Source organism: Eleutherodactylus coqui, chromosome 2, assembly GCF_035609145.1.
Source record: "Eleutherodactylus coqui strain aEleCoq1 chromosome 2, aEleCoq1.hap1, whole genome shotgun sequence".
Lineage (NCBI taxonomy): Eukaryota > Metazoa > Chordata > Amphibia > Anura > Eleutherodactylidae > Eleutherodactylus > Eleutherodactylus coqui.
Window position 1 is genome coordinate 286676469 of NC_089838.1, and position 19820 is coordinate 286696288.

General features: G+C 49.2%; 1 protein-coding gene across 1 annotated transcript in view; it reads right to left on the reverse strand.

Annotated features, from left to right (window-relative positions):
• UBE2D4 (ubiquitin conjugating enzyme E2 D4 (putative)) overlaps positions 1–18093 on the reverse strand; it is a 30894-nt gene extending 12801 nt beyond the window's left edge. Inside the window, exons 1-5 of the mRNA XM_066593167.1 lie at positions 17982–18093; positions 5917–5980; positions 5560–5591; positions 676–753; positions 429–534 (exon numbers count right to left, since the gene is read on the reverse strand). Of these exons, the coding sequence (XP_066449264.1) occupies positions 429–534; positions 676–753; positions 5560–5591; positions 5917–5980; positions 17982–18005 (304 nt within the window). The 5' untranslated portion in view covers positions 18006–18093. The remainder of the gene's footprint in view (positions 1–428; positions 535–675; positions 754–5559; positions 5592–5916; positions 5981–17981) is intronic.
• Between the last annotated feature and the right edge of the window lie 1727 nt (positions 18094–19820).

A 19820-nucleotide genomic window follows, 5' to 3' on the forward strand; every position in this document is an offset into this window, starting at 1 on the left:
GGTACTCTGGACTGACGAGTCACAATGTGATCTACTTAGCAGAATAGAAAGCAGTGATGATACGGCCTCCGCAGAACCTGGGATCTTATATGAAGAGACAGAAGGATTGGAGAAGATCTGTGCTCAGTTCTCCAACATGTTTGGAACAATCTCCCTGCTGAGTTCCTTCAAAGACTGTGTGCAAGTATACCTAGAAGAACTAATGCTGTTTTGAAGCCCAAGGCCGGTCACGACAAATATTGATGTTATTTACTTACCTCTTTTGTTCACAAACTATTAACCCTTCTATTTCTGAAAGCATTCTTACTTTGTAGCATTTCTTCCACACCTGCCCAAGACTTTTGCACAGTCCTGTATACGCCAAATGTAAGGCTCAGATGTGCGAAGATAGCCAAACCCGGAAGAATGGGTGAGCACTGCCTACTGACCCTTGGATACAGTCAGAGCTGGGGACCACTGGCTCCTCAAGATGTCCAGGCAAATGCTGCCATTACTGTTAATGTTAGGGTGATAGATTTTGGTTGTAAATGCCACCTGTTAGGAGAAAGAACAGCATTAGTGACCCCAGAGGCGGTGAGGAAGACATCAGTGCGGCCGCTTTATTACCCTCCTCTGGTTGTGTAGACTTGTCCTGGCCGTGCCCTCCCCACGATGGTCAGTGCCCACTCGACTTACCTTAGGGGGCTTGAAAGGATAATCTGTGGGAAAGTGAATGGTGAGGAAGAAAACTCCACCTTGGAAAGGGCTGTCATTCTGAAAAACCAAGAAGCAGATTAATGGGGGAGAAAGAGCAGCAAGAGATGAAGAGCGAGAGCAAAGACAGTCTACGTCGGCCACCGTAGTTAATAAGACGGCCGGACCCCCAGTCCTGACTGCAGTGAAGGGTCGGGGCTTGGTGAGTCCTCAGTATTCTGCATTACATGCTTTACCACCATTATTTTGGACATGTTAATACCTTAATGTCTCAGGTGAAGCCCTGCTGTACATCGGCACTGGAGCCGCAGTCAATGCCACATGCAGTTACTAAACGGTCGTGTATTCAGCTACTTAAAGCCAATTAACAACTGCCTGTTTACATAGACTAATACTTGCTTGGTTTTTAGGAGAGTTAAAAACCAAGAGACTTCGCCAAGTGAGCAATTCTTGCCCTGTCTGCTCCCGTGTTTCCATGGACCACCACTTGTCCGTAATTGCCCTTTTGAGAGATTACTAGGGCGACCGTGGGCCTGTGCTAGGCCACTCTTAACAGGCAGTCGTTCATGTTTGAATGGCTGCCTGTTCACAGTGAATGCAGGTAGTTACCGGAAGAGATCTCCAGCACTCCACCTCATTCACTGAATGACTGGCAGTCCTATGTGAAAGGACAGGAGCGATAGTCGTGCCTTGTAAACTAACTCCTATACAGCATTTCCCCTACAGTTTAGAGCAAGTGTTTAACTCCTTAAGGACCCGGCTGTTTTGTACCTTAAGGACCAGACACTTTTTAGGGATTTTACCCATGTGGCGGTTTTACTGCTCCATTTTTTTTCCTTTAGCTACCAAAATTTTTGCTGTTTTTTTTCCCATGACATATAGGACTATTTTTTTAAATATCTTTTTCACTGGCTTTTTTCCCGTTTTTTAGTTTTATTGGGCGTAAAATGCTTAAAAAAAAAAAAAAAAAGATTTTTTTTAACATTTATAGTTTTTTTAAAATTTTTATTTTACACTAAAATAAAGTATGTGAACAGGTTCCTCTTTATTTCGGACGTTTTGATATATAGTATGTATGGTTTGGGTTTACAAGGCGTATACGGCGACAGTTTTTGTTGGCGTCTGCTTTGTGCTATTCTTTTTCTTTTGTATGTATTATTGTTTTATTCTGTTTTGTTTTACTTATTTATGTAATTGTTTTTACTATCTGTGTCCCCCATGACGTCATATAAGACCTCTGGGGGACATTCACTTTTTTTAAAAAACTTTGACACTTTCCCACTGTAGCTAGCGCGTCCATAGGAGCCCTAGTTACAGGGGAAAGCAACCCCTGTAGTGACATTAGTCACCTGCAGAGCTGCCAGGTTTTAGTCTGACCCTCCAGCTCTGCAGTAGCAGGGAATCCCGGGAGGTCACATGACCCCCCGAGGCTCCCGTAGTGAAAGTACTTACTTTCACTTTCCCCATACAGTGCTCATTGAGCACTGTATATCGGGGAAGCAAAAGGCAGGAAGGGTTAAAAACCCCTCCTGCCTTCTGCTCCGGGTTATCAGCTGTCACTAACAGCTGATAACCCGTTCCTTCCTCTGACTGATTGCAGTGGCAGGAGACTTAGAGCACCTCCGTAATTTTACTATCGGCGGTCCTCTAAGCCCAGGACCAGCCGCCGTATATATACAGTGGCGTTGCAGCATCCCGTGGCAGGCCGCCGCCGGAAGCAGGAGCCAGAGGACGGATCTCCGAGGTCAGCCTATCTCACAGATAGGCTCACCACGGAGAATCGTGGCTGCGAGAGGAGAAACGCTGATTCTCCGCTCGTGGACAGGGGGTCTGCGCTTTCCATAGCAACACTAAGAAAAGGGTGCATTGTGTTCCACGCGGCCAGATTATCACCGTGGGGAACGCAATGCAAAAATGTCCGTGGACAGGCAGCCTAAGGCCACAATTATACGGATTTCCTTCTAACTTTACCCAACGTATGGATGTAAGCCTCTCCTGGTTATTCTGGAAATGCTGTGTTATTACAGGGGACGCCTCAATGGGGTAGTGCCAATATACAAACCTATCCCCTATATACAGGATAGATAAGTGTCTGATCACCGCTGATCATGTGTATAGGGGTCCCATGTGTCCCTCCTCCTATGAATGTTGCAGCGGTCCAGCATGCATGCTGCAGCTCCGTCCATCTCTATGGGACTGCGGAACAAGCACTACAGAGCTCAGCAATCTCCAGCAGTCTCATAGAAATTAATGAAGTGGCAATATACACGCCGCACCATTCATAAGGGGAAAGAGGGTCATGGGACATTTGCTTTTGTGATCAGTGAGGGTCCAAGCGGTTCGGCACGCACTGATCAAACGTCTCCACTCACAGGATAGGGGGCAAGTTTTTATCTTGGCACACAGCAGAGTTCTGTGCAGTAGGTGGCATGGCAGCCCACTGAGTCCCTGCAGCCCAGTATATGGTGGTTCAGTAGGGCCCAATACAAGTCTCTGGGTGCCTCTCTGGTAGAACATGCACCCTGGTGACGAGCCCCCCCCCCCCCCCCATCCTTAATTCCACAGACTGCGATTCCCTCTCTTGATTGTAAATTAATCTTCCAAACACGAATACAATTTCTGCCTTTTACTTGCAGGCGATTCTTTTTCTTACTTTAGGGGTAAGCACTAAATTAGAAGGACCATTTGGCCATCCGCAGCTCATTTTGGTCACAGCTAAGCCGTGTAGGTGATAGATAAGAGCACATCTAATTTTTAGCCCTCAATCCACTGCACGGATCTTCTAATTAGCTGGAGAACGATCAGCGTCACAAGATTTCTCAGTACCGTTCCCTGTTAATGCAGCTAGCGGAGCATGGAGCACGTTTGGTGCAAGCACAGAGCGTGCCGCCATATGACATTATGGAAATAGACTTCTAGGGGAGAAAACCTCTAACGCCACGCCTGATGGACCCCCACATACTTCTTCCTATGAACTGGACGGGGAAGCCCCCTCTGCTGCCCCATTATAAATACCAAATTCCTGAAACCTACACAGCACTATTAGTAATTCTGCAAGAAGCTGCTCTACAAGTTTATACAGAAGGTCCCCCGTGTGCAAAGTTCTAGAACAGAGGTGCAAAGAACTTCCAAACTAGTCCCAAAGTTGTTATCTGGAGAAGAGAGGACCCCAAACACAATGACACCACATGTGGCCATTGACTCTATGGGTTGCAGATATCAGATCTGCACTAAATGACCGCTTGATTAAGAGACCCCCGCCCTTTGACAGTTGGAGCTTCTCTATTCCCGTGACCCCGGAAAGCAGCATTAGTCGTGACAAGTTCTCCGTGGATCAGTTTCAGTGAGAATCCACATCAGTTGGGAAATCCAGCAATCTGAGTGATTTCCAAAGAGGCCTGGTGATCGGCGGTAGACTAGCCGGGATGGGGCGTCTGGTGGAGTATAGTATGATCTAGGAAAGATTCAGTGAGAGGGTATCGTGGGGACGGAAACAACTCGCTGATGAACAGGGGGCAGAGAAGAACGATGAAGCAAGCCGCAGCTGAACACAGCACTGGTTCTCCAACTAGTGTGCCCAGACGCACAACACATCGTTCCTGAGCGTGGCTAGATGTATAACAGCAAGTGACCAGTTCCAGCGCCACTGCTGCCTTATGCCCCATTCACACAGGACGAACTGTCGGGCATACGATGCCCAGCGACTCGTCCCAGTGATGCTACACAGGAGCGAGTATCACTGGCATTGCTCACAGTGCTGCCAACATGGAGGTAGAGCGTTCTCCCCCTGCCCACCTCCGCTTTAAACAGACAGTCCGTCAAAAGTGACCGACTGCTGTTTACACCAAACGGCAGGTTATTCCATTTTCGGCACGTTTACATGGGACGATCGGTCAGATTCCTGGAGGAACGTGGAGATCTGAGCAATAAGAAGCAATGATCAGATTCCAGTGGGCAAAAGAGCAAAAATTGGATCACTGATCAGTGGGAAGATACATCTCCTGGTCAGATGGATCCAGATTGCTGTTGGGAGGTCAGAATTTGATGCAAGCAGCCTGAATTGATGAACCCTTCCTGTTAGCTGTTCAGAATACGTTAAGGTGCATTTACACACAAAGAGGATTGCTCAAAAGATGCTTTTGAGCGATCATTTTGCATAAACTACTACGTGGTACTAATGCCTATTCGTACCAATTAGTAGTGTGTGAGCCGCCCGGGAGGTGTATTCAAAGATCAGACCACCCGCTGTTCTCTGAATAAACTCCATTTGTTCTGCCACAGGGCTGACAGCTGAGAATGTAATCAGCTTTAATCAGCGCTCCCCAGGCAGAACACAGCGTGCGGTCCCGCTTATCCGCTATTCTGCCGAAAGCTAGATTTCATGCCGAACTGAAATCCGTTGTTCGGCAGAAAAGTGAAAGACGGGCACATTTACACGCAACGATTATCGCTCAAAAGATGGCTTTTGAGCGAATTTTGAGCACTATTAGTTGTGTCTAAATAGGCCTTTAGCACTTCAATTTAATTTGCTGCAACTGCAAGAAACTTCCTGTCCGCATGGGCCAATATTGCTGCTTAACGATTCCAACAAGTGAAATCTAGGCAGCAACGAACTGCTGCAGTTCTGAAGGCCAAAGGAGGTCCAATGTGCTACTAGATGGGGGTCTCTAATCAAGCGGCCATTCAGTAAAACATAAGCACGGCCCAGCCAACAAGCGTCTGGCACATTCTAGTCACTTCTAGTTGCACTTTAGTAAACCGCATCGGCCAGTGTTTTGCAAAAAGTTCAACCCCGTGCGGTGGACGCGACACATTCGTTCATACACAAACAGAGGAGTGGTGCACATGGTGGGACGAGATACTTACGGGGCCCATGATCGTCGCCTGCCAGTGAAACACTGAAATACAGAGAGACACAACGTGGGGGATATTTAATGACTGGTCCGCTACACTACTGCTAGTGAGATGTATGCGGGGACGTCTAATGAAAAGCCATTCACTACTGTAACTAATGCAATGTATGGGATACAAGCTGCTGCAGGAGAAGCCTTCATCTCCACTACAATCCATCATGTTGACGGTGCTGTAGCATGCACTATCATATAGGCTCTATAGGGGCGGGATATATTGCGCTACACACTATATATGTCGGCATTGTGTATCAGCTTATAGGTGTAACTAGGAGTCAGAGCCCCGTCTACTATACCACACCGCATTACGTACAGTCTTCGCCAACTGGACCGGCAGAGCACTGAGCTGGGGGATCCCTCTGCAAGTCCATCAGTTCCTGCAGGAGACAGAAGAGAGAAAGGATGTAAGCAACGACTTCGGCAAAATAGTGAAAAATACAACTGCTATACAGTGCCGTGACAATCCAGACCGCGTCCTCTTAGTCCCAAGTGGTCAGCTTTAAGAAAGAGTCCTAGCAGTGTCATGTAATCATGCGACAATCCCCATCCAAATACAAAGCCACTGTTTGTGATCCCCTCTGATGGGGAGCTCGCCGGCCCACTATCAGTACGGACAGCTCCGGAAGCAGATCGCACTAGCCCAAGTTGGTAATGCATTGAATTCTATGTGCGCTGTGCCTGCAGTACCAAGCTTGGCCACTGCAATGTGGATACTGCTATCTGCTTGCGCCAACAGGGGGGGGGGATCTCAAGCAAAGGGATCAACGGAGGATACGTCATCAACAGTAAAAGCACCAGACAACTCAGTTTAAGGGTGAAGCTGGGAGGAATCTGACGGTTATCCCAGCGTCCGGCTGGTTATAATGGTTCTCCATGCTGCTATATGCAGACAGGTGGCGCCATGCACTACAGCGACGGACACAGCCCCCTCGTCAGGAGATTGGAGGGTAGGCCTCGTCTCTTAGAGAGGGATGTTCCCACTTTGCCAAGTACAGCCGTGATGGGAATACTATCTGGGACAACCGCCGCACTCGGCTGAGCTATGCCGTTACTCTAGCTCCCATAGAAGTCAATGAGTCATGTAAACCGCGTAGCGCAGTGACCACTATTTCAGCACCTCCGGCCCTCGTATTCAGAGCCGCTGGTGGCCCTAACTCATGACAGGTAGCAGAGGTGGAACCCACACAGACTTAATGCAAAGCTGGGCGGCACATACAGTAAAGTTAGTCCGCATAACCCAGCGCCTCCTCAGCGCCCCCTAGTGACTAGATGCTTTCAAACATCACATCTGTTTGTGCCATTTATGCTCCTTCCCATCGACGGAGGTTTTTGAGATTGTACTTGACTGATAAAGCGCTAACGTCCGTACGTCGCACTGGGGGATACCTGAAGTCTACCAGGAACGTTTGCAGCGTGAGGCCATATTTACTCGGACGCTTCTATCACGCGATTTTTGTGCATTACGACACTCATGAATATAGAACCCACTAGTCGCAGTGGGCCCGTTTACACGGACGTTTGCTCTCACAGCGATGTGGCTATGCCATTTTATCGCAGTCGCCCCTGTAAATGCATGCTGACTGTCTGCTGTCCAGTATTCTATAAGGACTCATTCACCCGGGCGTAAGCATACTTCATTCCGTGAACACCCATCATTCACAGACCTCCCTGCGTACTTCGGCCTCCCGATGTGCAAATATACAACTTCTTGACACACGCGGAGAAATTAAAAGCTATGCAGCAGTGCCCGAGTCCTGATGCGCCAACATGCAGGTTTCTTGTGTATTCAGTATACATTCGTGCTGGCCCATTCACAGTGTGCAATGCGCACCGAGATACGCCACGCACACGTGATTGGACGCCTTGAAGTCAATGGCTTCTATTCGCAGCATATTATTTCCGCCCGTGTGGATGAGCCCTTATAGCCTAGTATTGAAGTCACTGACAGCGAGACATCCAGGCGATGCACCATGACTGCTGCCACCCGTGTCGTATCAGATGTTTATGGCATAACTTGTGGGCATGCGCCAGAATGCGCCGTTAACCCCCATTCCTGTCACCAATGACTGGTCAGTGGGGTAGGACAGATGTAACCCAAAGGGATGGCCAAGGTAGGGGGACACAAGCTTCTCACCGATGCTTAGGTCCCACCTGTATGACCCAGCGCTGTGCTAGGAGGACAATACAGCCCAACCACTGAATGATAACCCACACCAGCAGTGCTGCTACAGCCCCCAGCTCCAGTCATCAGTGGGGGTCCCCAACAATCAGAAATAGTAAGAGGGACAGGCTAAACGCATATATGTGATCCTACAGACCTAGAATATACACGGCCCCAAGCCTTCATCTGCCATATCTCACACTGTATCCTCCCCTAGAAACAGTGCTTGGGAAGTGGGCGCAGTGGTGGGTACAGGGCCAATACATGGCACCGCTGGTCACCTAATACAAGCAGCAGCATAAGGACCACGCTGCAACTGTTACCCGAACCCTGAAGTGTCGCTGGTTCCACGACTGCAGTGGTCACACCAGACCTGCGCTTAAACACGGCTTTGGTGCGGCTAAAGCCCAGGTTCAACAACCACCTTAGATGTAAGTTGGCACCGCTGGGCAACAGGAACAGAAATACAGACGATGCCACTAAGGTGATCGAATCCCATATAGCAACAAATTGTGCAACTTGTCCGGCACCGCAGATCACAGCGCCAAAGTTACCCCCTAGTGTCCGCAGAATGGAGTCACTTACACATCAACCTAGTAACTTGTGCAGAGCCTGAGGTTGTGTAACGAAGTACATGCCGCCTGCGCGATCCCAGCGGCCGGTCTCGACACACGGCCGATACACACGGCGGCGCGATCCCAGCGGCCGGTCTCGACACACGGCCGATACACACGGCGGCGCGATCCCAGCGGCCGGTCTCGACACACGGCCGATACACACGGCGGCGCGATCCCAGCGGCCGGTCTCGACACACGGCCGATACACACGGCGGCGCGATCCCAGCGGCCGGTCTCGACACACGGCCGATACACACGGCGGCGCGATCCCAGCGGCCGGTCTCGACACACGGCCGATACACACGGCGGCGCGATCCCAGCGGCCGGTCTCGACACACGGCCGATACACACGGCGGCGCGATCCCAGCGGCCGGTCTCGACACACGGCCGATACACACGGCGGCGCGATCCCAGCGGCCGGTCTCGACACACGGCCGATACACACGGCGGCGCGATCCCAGCGGCCGGTCTCGACACACGGCCGATACACACGGCGGCGCGATCCCAGCGGCCGGTCTCGACACACGGCCGATACACACGGCGGCGCGATCCCAGCGGCCGGTCTCGACACACGGCCGATACACACGGCGGCGCGATCCCAGCGGCCGGTCTCGACACACGGCCGATACACACGGCGGCGCGATCCCAGCGGCCGGTCTCGACACACAGCCGATACACACGGCGGCGCGATCCCAGCGGCCGGTCTCGACACACAGCCGATACACACGGCGGCGCGATCCCAGCGGCCGGTCTCGACACAGCCGATACACACGGCGGCGCGATCCCAGCGGCCGGTCTCGACACAGCCGATACACACGGCGGCGCGATCCCAGCGGCCGGTCTCTACACAGCCGATACACGTCGGCGTAATCCAAGCTGCTGGTCTATACATCGGAGACACGTATGTGTGATCCCAGCGGCGGTATATACAGCAGATACATCGCTGGCTCGTTTAGTCATTCACATTCGCTGTATAAGTGAAGGAGACTGAATGAGCGCTGCTCAAACTGAATGATAAGTGAATGAGCCAACGATTTACACTACCGTTCAAAAGTTTGGGGTCACATTGAAATGTCCTTATTTTTGAAGGAAAAGCACTGTACTTTTCAATGAAGATAACTTTAAACTAGTCCTAACTTTAAACAAATGCACTCTATACATTGCTAATCTGGTAAATGACTATTCTAGCTGCAAATGCCTGGTTTTTTGTGCAATATCTACAAAGGTGAATAGAGGCCCATTTCCAGCAACTATCACTCCAGTGTTCTAATGGTACAATGTGTTTGCTCATTGGCTCAGAAGGCTAATTGATGATTAGAAAACCCTTGTGCAATCATGTTCACACATCTGAAAACAGTCTAGCTCGTTACAGAAGCTACAAAACTGACCTTCCTGTGAGCAGATTGAGTTTCTGGAGCATCACATTTGTGGGGTCAATTAAACGCTCAAAATGCCAGAAAAAGACAACTTTCATCTGAAACTCGACAGTCTATTCTTGTTCTTAGAAATGAAGGCTATTCCATGCGAGAAATTGCTAAGAAATTGAAGATTTCCTACAACGGTGTGTACTACTCCCTTCTGAGGACAGCACAAAAATGCTCTAACCAGAGTAGAAAAAGAAGTGGGAGGCCGCGTTGCACAACTAAGCAAGACGATAAGCACATTAGAGTCTCTAGTTTGAGAAACAGACGCCTCACAGGTACCCAACTGGCATCTTCATTAAATAGTACCTGCAAAACACCAGTGTCAACATCTACAGTGAAGAGGCGGCTGCGGGATTTTGGGCTTCAGGGCAGAGTGGCAAAGAAAAAGCCATATCTGAGACTGGCCAATAAAAGAAAAAGATTAAGATGGGCAAAAGAACACAGACATTGGACAGAGGAAGACTGGAAAAAAGTGTTGTGGACGGATGAATCCAAGTTTGAGGTGTTTGGATCACAAAGAAGAACGTTTGTGAGACGCAGAACAAATGAAAAGATGCTGGAAGAATGCCTGACGCCATCTGTTAAGCATGGTGGAGGTAATGTGACGGTCTGGGGTTGCTTTGGTGCTGGTAAGGTGGGAGATTTGTACAGGGTAAAAGGGATTCTGAATAAGGAAGGCTATCACTCCATTTTGCAACGCCATGCCATACCCAGTGGACAGCGCTTGATTGGAACCAATTTCATCCTACAACAGGACAATGACCCTAAACACACCTCCAAATTGTGCAAGAACTATTTACAGCAGAAGCAGGCAGCTGGTATTCTATCGGTAATGGAGTGGCCAGCGCAGTCACCAGATCTGAACCCCATTGAGCTGTTGTGGGAGCAGCTTGACCGTATGGTACGCCAGAAGTGCCCATCCAACCAATCCAACTTGTGGGAGATGCTTCTAGAAGCGTGGGGTGCAATTTCACAAGCTTACCTCAACAAATTAACAGCTAGAATGTCAAAGGTGTGCAATGCTGTAATTGCTGCAAAAGGAGGATTCTTTGACGAAAGCAAAGTTTGATGTAAAAACAATGTTATTTCAAATACAAATCATTATTTCTAACCTTGTCAATGTCTTGACTCTATTTTCTATTCATTTCACAACGCATGGTGGTGAATAAGTGTGACTTTTCATGGAAAACACAAAATTGTTTGGGTGACCCCAAACTTTTGAACGGTAGTGTATATGCCTGCATAACAGACCGAACAAAAAAACCAAACAAGTCACTGTAAGGCCCAGTGTCCACGGGCGGATTTTAATTAGAAAATTTGCGTGAGATCCGCCCCTCAGGTGCCCATGGGGATCATTAGCATCTTCAGGGAAATTTAATGCATTGGGATGTCATTTTTTCCTGGCACATGGATCGCACGTCTGGGAAGAAATCGCAGCAGGTTCCATTTTTCTGCGGATCCCGTGGGACGGCTTCAACTGAAGTCAATGGAAGCCATCATCTCCACAGCACAGCCACAGCTGTCACTGCGTCCGTGCCGCAGATCCATGGGAAAGCAGGAGATTCAAAAGAAAAAAGGTATGGGCATCGGCTGGGCAGAAGAAAGAAGATCCGGCTGCGACCAGACAGGTGAGTAAATGTAATATTTGGCCTCATGGCTGCGGGCCGGGTGGACACCGCTGTGGGATTCTGTGGACATAAGGACTCAGTCGTTCAATCGTCGGCTGCGTTCACACTGATGGCAGTTGTGTGCATCAAGGCCGTAATTGGTGCAGATCTGTCTGCGTCTGAAGATGCGCATCAGCTGAGGAATTTAACCCTTGTATTTCGAGGGTTAAACTAAGCAGCATAATTACATGCTGAGGATTCATTGGGCAATTTTCCATAGCCTGTAATGTAAAACGCATGTGAATTTGCGCAGTAATTCTGCCAGTGGATAGCAGCCTTAGGGCCGGCCGACTATGCGCATCTTTGGATTGGATTCCAATGTATCAGATCACATGGCCGTATTTCTGAGATGTAAAAAAACGCACGTCCAGGCCAATATAGCGCCGGGTGTTTTTAAGTCGGGCCCAAAATATAGTCTTTTGGCCCAGAATACGTCGGCCGCTGCATAGGCTCCTATGGGAGCCCATGGCAGCGGCCTTAGGTGGGAGGGAGTTTAGCAGCGTGGCTGCTAAACTCCCTCCCTCTGTGCAGGCTCACCTCTCCATCCTCCCGGCTCGTTCTGTGAAATGGGTGGGGGTCGGGGCGAAGATAAACGGTCTACCCCACCTCCTCCCATTGGTGGTTATGGACAAGGGGTGGGTCGTGGGTAGAGCTCAGCACCCACCCTCTCCCCAATCCTTGTCCATAGCCATCAATGGGAGGAGGAAGAGCGGACCAGCGCTTAGCTCCACCCCCATCCCCTCCCACTGCATAGAACGAGCAGGAAGGAACGAGAGGTGAGCCTGCGATAGGAAGGGAGAAATGGGCGATGGCCTGCTGAGCTCGGCACATTTGCGCTGGACTCACCAGGCCATCTGAACGGGCGCACAAACGTTTGATGTGTGCCCATTCACCAGATTTTTCTCGCCCAATGTAGCGTATATTGGCCGCCTGTGGTAACGACGGCCAATATGCGCCCATGGGAATAAAGCCTCTGGCACATGAGCCATTGGAACAGGTCACTTCTCAGAGTTTAAGATTGGACAGCAAATCAGACTCGTTAAAGTCAACGGGGAGATTAAAGGCCACTTAGTCGCAATGATTATCGCCCCAAATTCGTGAAGTGTCGAATTTTAATTGTTTAAACGAATTTTGAGTGATAATTGTTGCGTCTGTCCTACCTGCTCCGCGCCAATTACTGGCTGTATAGATACTTCTGGATAGTTAGCCAGACTTGTCAAAAACAGGATATGGTGGAAATTGCACCAAAAAGTTTGTGCAGTTTTGGGCATAAAGTAAGACAACTAAGAGGTAGAAGTTTGGCGATAGAAACTGCAGCATGGCTTATCTTGGCGCGGACGGCCTGCACTGAAGTCAATGGATGCCATCTGACCCCCAGCCCATGTGCAATTAACACTACGTACAGGCTGCGGGTGTGTGCATCACTGCTTGGCAGGGGAAATGCAGATCTAGGCAGAGCCCGGCGGGCTGGATACTACTGGTACGCAGTCGCTGCATCATTGGTGGAAGTACATAGGGAGGTGAAGACGGCCGCGCTCTCCTACATGGTGACCCGCAGGACTTTTGGAACATTGGCACAATGAGCAATGTAATCCACCATGATCAGTGGGGAAGACAACCCTCTGCCAGAAGGCTCAGAGCCTGATGTAGTGCCTGCTGCTGTGCATGTGGGGGCGTACACGGGCTGGGAATATGGCTGAGGGGAGGGATAACAGGTTCACAGACACAAATCGCCTTAAGATCGTTTTCAACCAAGTCAGTTATAAAGGGTGACCACGGGGTAGTACCCGCCCCGCACTCTGATGAAAGCTGTCTGAGAGAAGATTTGTCTCTATTGCCCGTAGCAACCAATCACAGCGCAGCTTTCATGTCTTCTACTGCTGAGGTAAAATGAAAGCTGTGCTGTGATTGGTTGCTACGGGCGACAGACTAATTCTCTCAAACAGCTTCGATGTGTGTGATGGCGGGCTACATTTCCATGGCCACCATGTATTTACAGGACCTGCTGCCAGTCCTTAACCACCATGACGCATGTATCAGCAGGCTATGTATGAAGAGAGATGGTGCAGCGATCTCTACACACAACGCAGGTGCTACTGGTAGCTGTTTCTTACAACCAACACCCGCCGGCAACAGCCCCGATAAGCTGCGTGGATCATCGGAGTGGTTAACCCTTTAAATGCAGTTGCCAGTTCTAACAGCAGCATTAAAATCCCCCGAATGATGTTTGGGGGTCCCATACGGCCCCCCACGAGGAGATTGCAGGGAGCCACGCAGGTATCATGGTAACCAGGGACCTTCTGAAAGGCCCTAGGACTGTCATGACAGAATACCCATCAACTCAGTCCCCGTGGGGTGGCCTGAGATCGCAGTATGATGCAATGCTGATTAAAGCATCGCAAGTTGTCCGAATAAAGAAAAAAAAAATGCATATTTGGTATTGCCGCGTCCGTAAAAGTCCGATCTATCAAAGTAGTGCATTATTTACCCCGCACGGTGAACGTCGTCAGAAAAAGAAAATAAACGCCACAAATGCGCTTATTTTTTCACCCCGTCTCCAAGAAAAATGCAATAAAAAGCAATCAAAAAAGTTGTATGTATTCCAAAATGGTACCTGCACAAAGTACAGGACGTCCGCAAAGAAAATGAGCCCCCGCACAACCATGTAGACGGAAAAATTAAGAGCTACTGTGCGCAGAATATGGCGGCAAGAGATTTTTAAAAATGCAATCTTTGGAAAAAAAAAATACAAGAAGTATAGCAAAAAAAAACAAAACAAAAACAAAGCTACAAGTTTGGCATCGCAGTAATCGTACCGACCCATAGAATAACAAAGTTATAGCATTTCTTGCAGTTTGTGTGCTGTAGAAACAAGATGGAGGAAGATCTTTTTTTTCCCATTTCTCTCTACTTAGGAAGTTTTTAAATGTTTTTCAGTCCATTATATGGTAGATTAAATAGTACGATTGAAAAATACATCTCGTCCCGCAAAAAGCGAACCTTCATACAGCGACGCTGATGGATAAATAAAGGAGTTACGATTTTTTAAAAGGAGGGAGGGAAAAACAAAAAGAAAAAAAAACACTTGGTCACTAAGAGGTTAAAAGCTGGGCTTTAAAGTTGGCGTCCCATTTTGGTGGAGTTGGTAGGAATGTACCGACCCCAGCTTATAAAACAAGTATATATTTCATATATTAGAACTATACTATAATTAACAACGCAGAATTGGTCATTCCCTTTCATGGGCGTTGAGGGAAGTTTTGCGCTGCCCTATAGACATACCGCTCTTCATCTAAACCCTTATGTATCGAAGGCACTGATAGCCAGAATGTGGAGGCACCAGGCCAGTTCTTGCCTTCTTCTCTATTAGGCCGGGCGGCCCCGATCCTGCATGTGGGAGGCCCTCAGTAGATTCCGGCTGTGAGCCCGGCCGGCGAGCCTGTGTACCTCACTTTCCTGCATTGCATATGAGCGCTGCGACTCGACCGTCGGTTCTTTTTTCTTCCTGTTTGTATTTTCCGTGCCATCGCTTAGAGGACGCGGGTACACGCAGCCTATATGTAATGTTAATTGCGTATGGGCTGCGGATCAGACGGTCTCCATTGACTTCAATGTAGGCCGTCCACTCGGAATCCGCTACAAAATAGAGCATGCTGCGATTTTTCCTCCGCTTATTGAATACACAACTTGCTTTTCAACACCCGCAATTTGGCGCAGATCCACTGCACAGACGCCCATCATGTATTCCGCCCGCGTGCAGCCGGCCTTACACAAAGTATCTGTATGGAACCTCTGGGGTCACCGTTTCACTACAGTAAATGTATCACTTCCACACGAGTCCGATATGAAGGAGTCGGTGGTTCGGCTAACAGACCCCACAGCCTGCTTAAAGGGGTTGTCCCACAAAAGACACCGATCCCCTAAATGACTGATTGCTGGGGGTCCGACAGCTGCATCCAGACAATGTGAGACCCCCAGAGAGCAGTCTCTAATCACCAACTCCTGTGGACTGCGGATAGATGGACACAACTTTCCACAGTTAGTAGCCGATTGGAGCAATCCCTGCAGCAGACCAGATGCTGACAGCTCCGTCCACACCGGGGTCAAATCCAGAAGTGCAATAGAAGGCATACCCCCCACTGATTTCAATAGGAGCAAAGCCGCCTATTACACTTCCGGCTCTGACCACAATGTGGACGTCTGGCCCCTCTGCAGTGAGTGCGAGGGATGAAATCAGGCGATTGCTAGGAGTCCCGAGCAGCAGACCTCCACCGATCAATTACCACTGACCCGTCCTGAGGATAGCACAGCAATAACGCATTTCCCTGAAAAGAAGTCCTACTCTGATTTTTTTTAGGGGAGGCTTGAAATATAAACCCTACCCCAAAGTTAAACCCCTAGTTACACTACATAAAGAGAAAAAAAATAGGAATGTGTTATCTTGCAGTCCTCGGCCAACCATGCAAGGTCACTTCCTGGTTACTGGATTCAGAAAAACCCGCCTCCACGAAGAGATGGTTCTTCAAGCGCTGCATTGATTGGCTGAGCCATGGCAATCTTAGAACCAATCACAGCCATCATGCCATGGAGGCAGGATTTATGAACTGGCCGAGCCGCAGCTTTAAATACCTGATGCAGATGGAGACAAACTAATAAAATGCTTCATTTGACGGTCAATTTATTAAAAAATAAATAAATTGCTGATCTGACCGCGCCGCAATCATTGGCTGTCTGGACAACCAGGCGATCACCGGGTCAGTAAAGTAGGGGGAAAAAAGCACCGAAGACCCCCAAACCCCTCCCCCTGTTCCCATACCTATCCAATATAGTGACCGCTCAGCGTGTTGTCAGGGATCTAAGCTGTAACGCGTTCTCTCAAAGACGGACACGACGCTCACGGAAAAAGGCGCCATTCATTTTATTCATGCCAGTGATTTTTTCCCCCCACGTCTGTACAATCTGTGCCCCACTTTTGAGAATTTTTCTTCCAGATTCGTCTGTTACTTTCTATGGGAGTTTTCAAGGGGGGGGGGGGGGGGGGGGACGACACAAACAGGCATAACACTGGCGAGCGCGAAACGTTTTGTAACGATGGGAACTACGCGATAAAAGCACAAAACTGCAAAAAAAAACAAAACAAACATTTATATATAAAAAAAAAAATAAAAAAAAAAATTCACAGAACACGGTCATTTTCTCACGCACCAAAACCGCCCTCGCGTACAGCATGAGGGCGTACGCGGTTTACGGTCTGTGAAGCCGCTCTATATTCACTCCCCAAACCTCTGCGGATTCATTCTGAATTTGGAACGGTGAGATGATGTTTTTTTGTGTGTGTAATCACTACGTATTAAAAGGGAGAAAAAAAATGGGGGGGAGGGGGGGAAGAGATCGCATTGATTTATGTAAATACGCAGTGAATATGTACTTATTGCGCGTATTTACGGAATCCCAATGAGCTACATCGGTGCGCGCCCAAATGGGACACGCTGCCTTTTTTTCCCCCATGCTATAAAGACGCTCGCTTTAATACCCCGATGCCCATAACTGGCGATTCAGCATTGCTTAATACGCAGCGCAAATCCCCCTATTTATGAGTCATCGGCTGCCATCACACGAACGTTACTAGCATCCGCTCGCTGTTTCCCGATAATTGCCGGGCTGAACCTACAAGCGCAGGCGCCGCCCAGCAATTAGCACTATTAATAGGGCCGTGTAATAGCAGCCCAAGGATGGCACGTCACCCCGTGCCCGCAGCGCTGACACGGTTATGTCACGGCCTACTCCGATGACGGGGCAGGGAAACACTTGTTTATTCGGTTTACCCCCGAGGACCCCTTTAAGTGACTATTGGCACATGAGGAAGTGGCGGCCCTTGCTGACACATCCTCCCTACTATCAGCCACGGATAAGGTCAGTTTCTATTCCAACACCAAGCAGACAGCGTTCAGATGGGAGCCTCTTGTCAAATAACCCATGACGCCTCCATATGCCCCCCTTTCTTTTAACACCTCGCTGTCCCCTCTTGCCATGTAAGGTCTGTGCCCAGCAGCTGCCCAGGGATCACTATTTGGCAGAGCCTACAAGGGAGAAAGAGGGGGGAGGGCTCAGAGCAGCTGTCACTCACCGAGCATGCGTACAAATAACTCTCCCCTGCCGCCTCCTCCGAGCATGCGCAGTCAGGACGGACGAGCTCCCTCGCATCAGTGCGCAGGCGCGACATCAGCGTTGTAGAGGGATGCGCGGCTGTTGACAGGCTTAACGCATGCGCAGTTTCACGGACACGGGATCACTATTTGGCAAAGGTTCCGCGCTGCCCTTGGCTCCGCCGAGAACCTTTAGACTGCGGCCTCCCTCTTCTCCTCCCTCCCGGCATTATGCCAAAGCAACTCTCCCCCCTTTTCCCTCCTCATGGGAGCAGCAGCCCTGCCGGGCGGAGGAAGAGCCGCTCCTTGCTTTGTTTCACAGTATAATACAGTGTCCATCCCTCAAAGTCGGCAGCGTCTCACCTTCTGAATCCTTTTCAACGCCATGTTGTCCCAGAACCGGCGGAGCGCGCTGTGCAGGGGCAGCAAAAGCCCGACACTGACACGTAGCCCCGCCCAAACCAAACACTACGCAGGCGCACGTAATCCTGGAGGTTGCTGGGAAATGTAGTTTCGGTTGTAAGAAATGCGCAGCCGCACTATGAACGTTCTAGAACGCAAGGCACGCTGGGATTTATAGGTTTAGGAAGACTGCTGCGCATGCGCGCTAGGGGTTTCTGTGCTTTTTACGTTCTAGAATGGCGTGTTGTAGCGCTTTACGTTTGCAGTGAAGTCTTTCACCTTTGAACCCTGTTTATATGTATATTTAATTGACATAAGAAGACGTTTACTACATTTATAAATGCATTGAATTCGTTATTTTATGCATGTCCTGAGCTGTAGCCTGTAGTAAAGTCTTGAGAATAGGCTTTACAGCTGAAATCTCCCAGCATTCCTAGAGGTCTGACTTTTAGGCCTGATTTACACAAACATATACAGCTTTGATCCGTGAAAACCGCAGTTTTAAGTGTGTTTGCGTCCTAGAGGTTTATTTACACGGGCGTATGCAAATCTGAACCATGAAAAATGGACCGCTTTCACTGCGCATGTACGTGCGGGTTTTTACAACCATGGGCCTTCCATATATAGGGTTGCCACCTTTATCACGAAAAAATTCCAGCCATTGTATAAAGGGGCGTGGCTTATCGCAGGATTTTTTTTTCTCCTTTATTATTCATCACTGCTGCAGTTCTGGGGGCGACTAACTTGTCACCCCAGTCGCATCAATGTCACAGGTCTGAGTGCATCACCGAGGAAGTCATCCCCTACCTGCTAACCTCCAGCTCCTGTGAAACTACAAGTCCCAGCATGCTCTGCCAGCTGCAGAATGATATAGCATGATGGGAGTTGTAGTTTCACAACAGTTGATGACTGCTATTACAGAATTGTTATGTTTGCATTGCAATAATCAATTGTTTTGCATGCCAGCAGAATCCCCGTACAGATCCCAACAGGTCTGTGCAGTGCGCAGTCTATAACACGACTCTCCCAGTAACTTTCTGCAGGCTATCACTGACAGGCAGGCCCTCCCCCAGAACGCCCCTTATCCCCGATCTAAAGTGCTCAGTAAGGGTTAATGCCCACGGTCGGATTTCTGCCGCATTTTACGTGTCGGAAATCCGCGGCATTACCCCGGAGCTGTTAGGTTCTATTGAACCTAATAGATCAATGTCACGCACTGTACTGCGCATGCGCGCTGGCTCGAGGGACGGGAACAGCACAGCGGATCCGGGAGATGAGTATGAGGGTTTTGGGGGGCACCGTGGCGGACTCCGCTGCGATATTCCGCTAGTGGAGTCCACCACGGCCATGGGTATGAGGCCTCAGGGAGCCTTCACATGAGCATGTTTATGTGCGTGCATACGCGCGCACAAAAACACTTGGCTATTACAACCATTGAATTTCCTATGGTGTGTTCAAATGTTTGTGTTTTACAGGCGTGCGCCTGTAAAGATACGGCATGCGTGCACCATAGGTCCTGCACGCATTGGCTTTCATTGGAGCTGTGGCTGCTGCTGGCAGCTCCATTGAAGGCAATGGTCTGCCGACACCCCTGAAGTGATTTTCAGGGAAGAGCTTTAAATATAGGCTCTTCCCTGAAAATCATCCCTTTTAGTGTAAAAAAAAAAAAAAAAAAAAATTATATATATATACCTGTCTGCCACTGCCGTGTCTCCTGCGGGGATGAAGTACACATCTTACACATGCGGCAGATGTCTTCTTCATCCCTGCCAGGACTAAAGAATTCCCCACCGCAGCTGT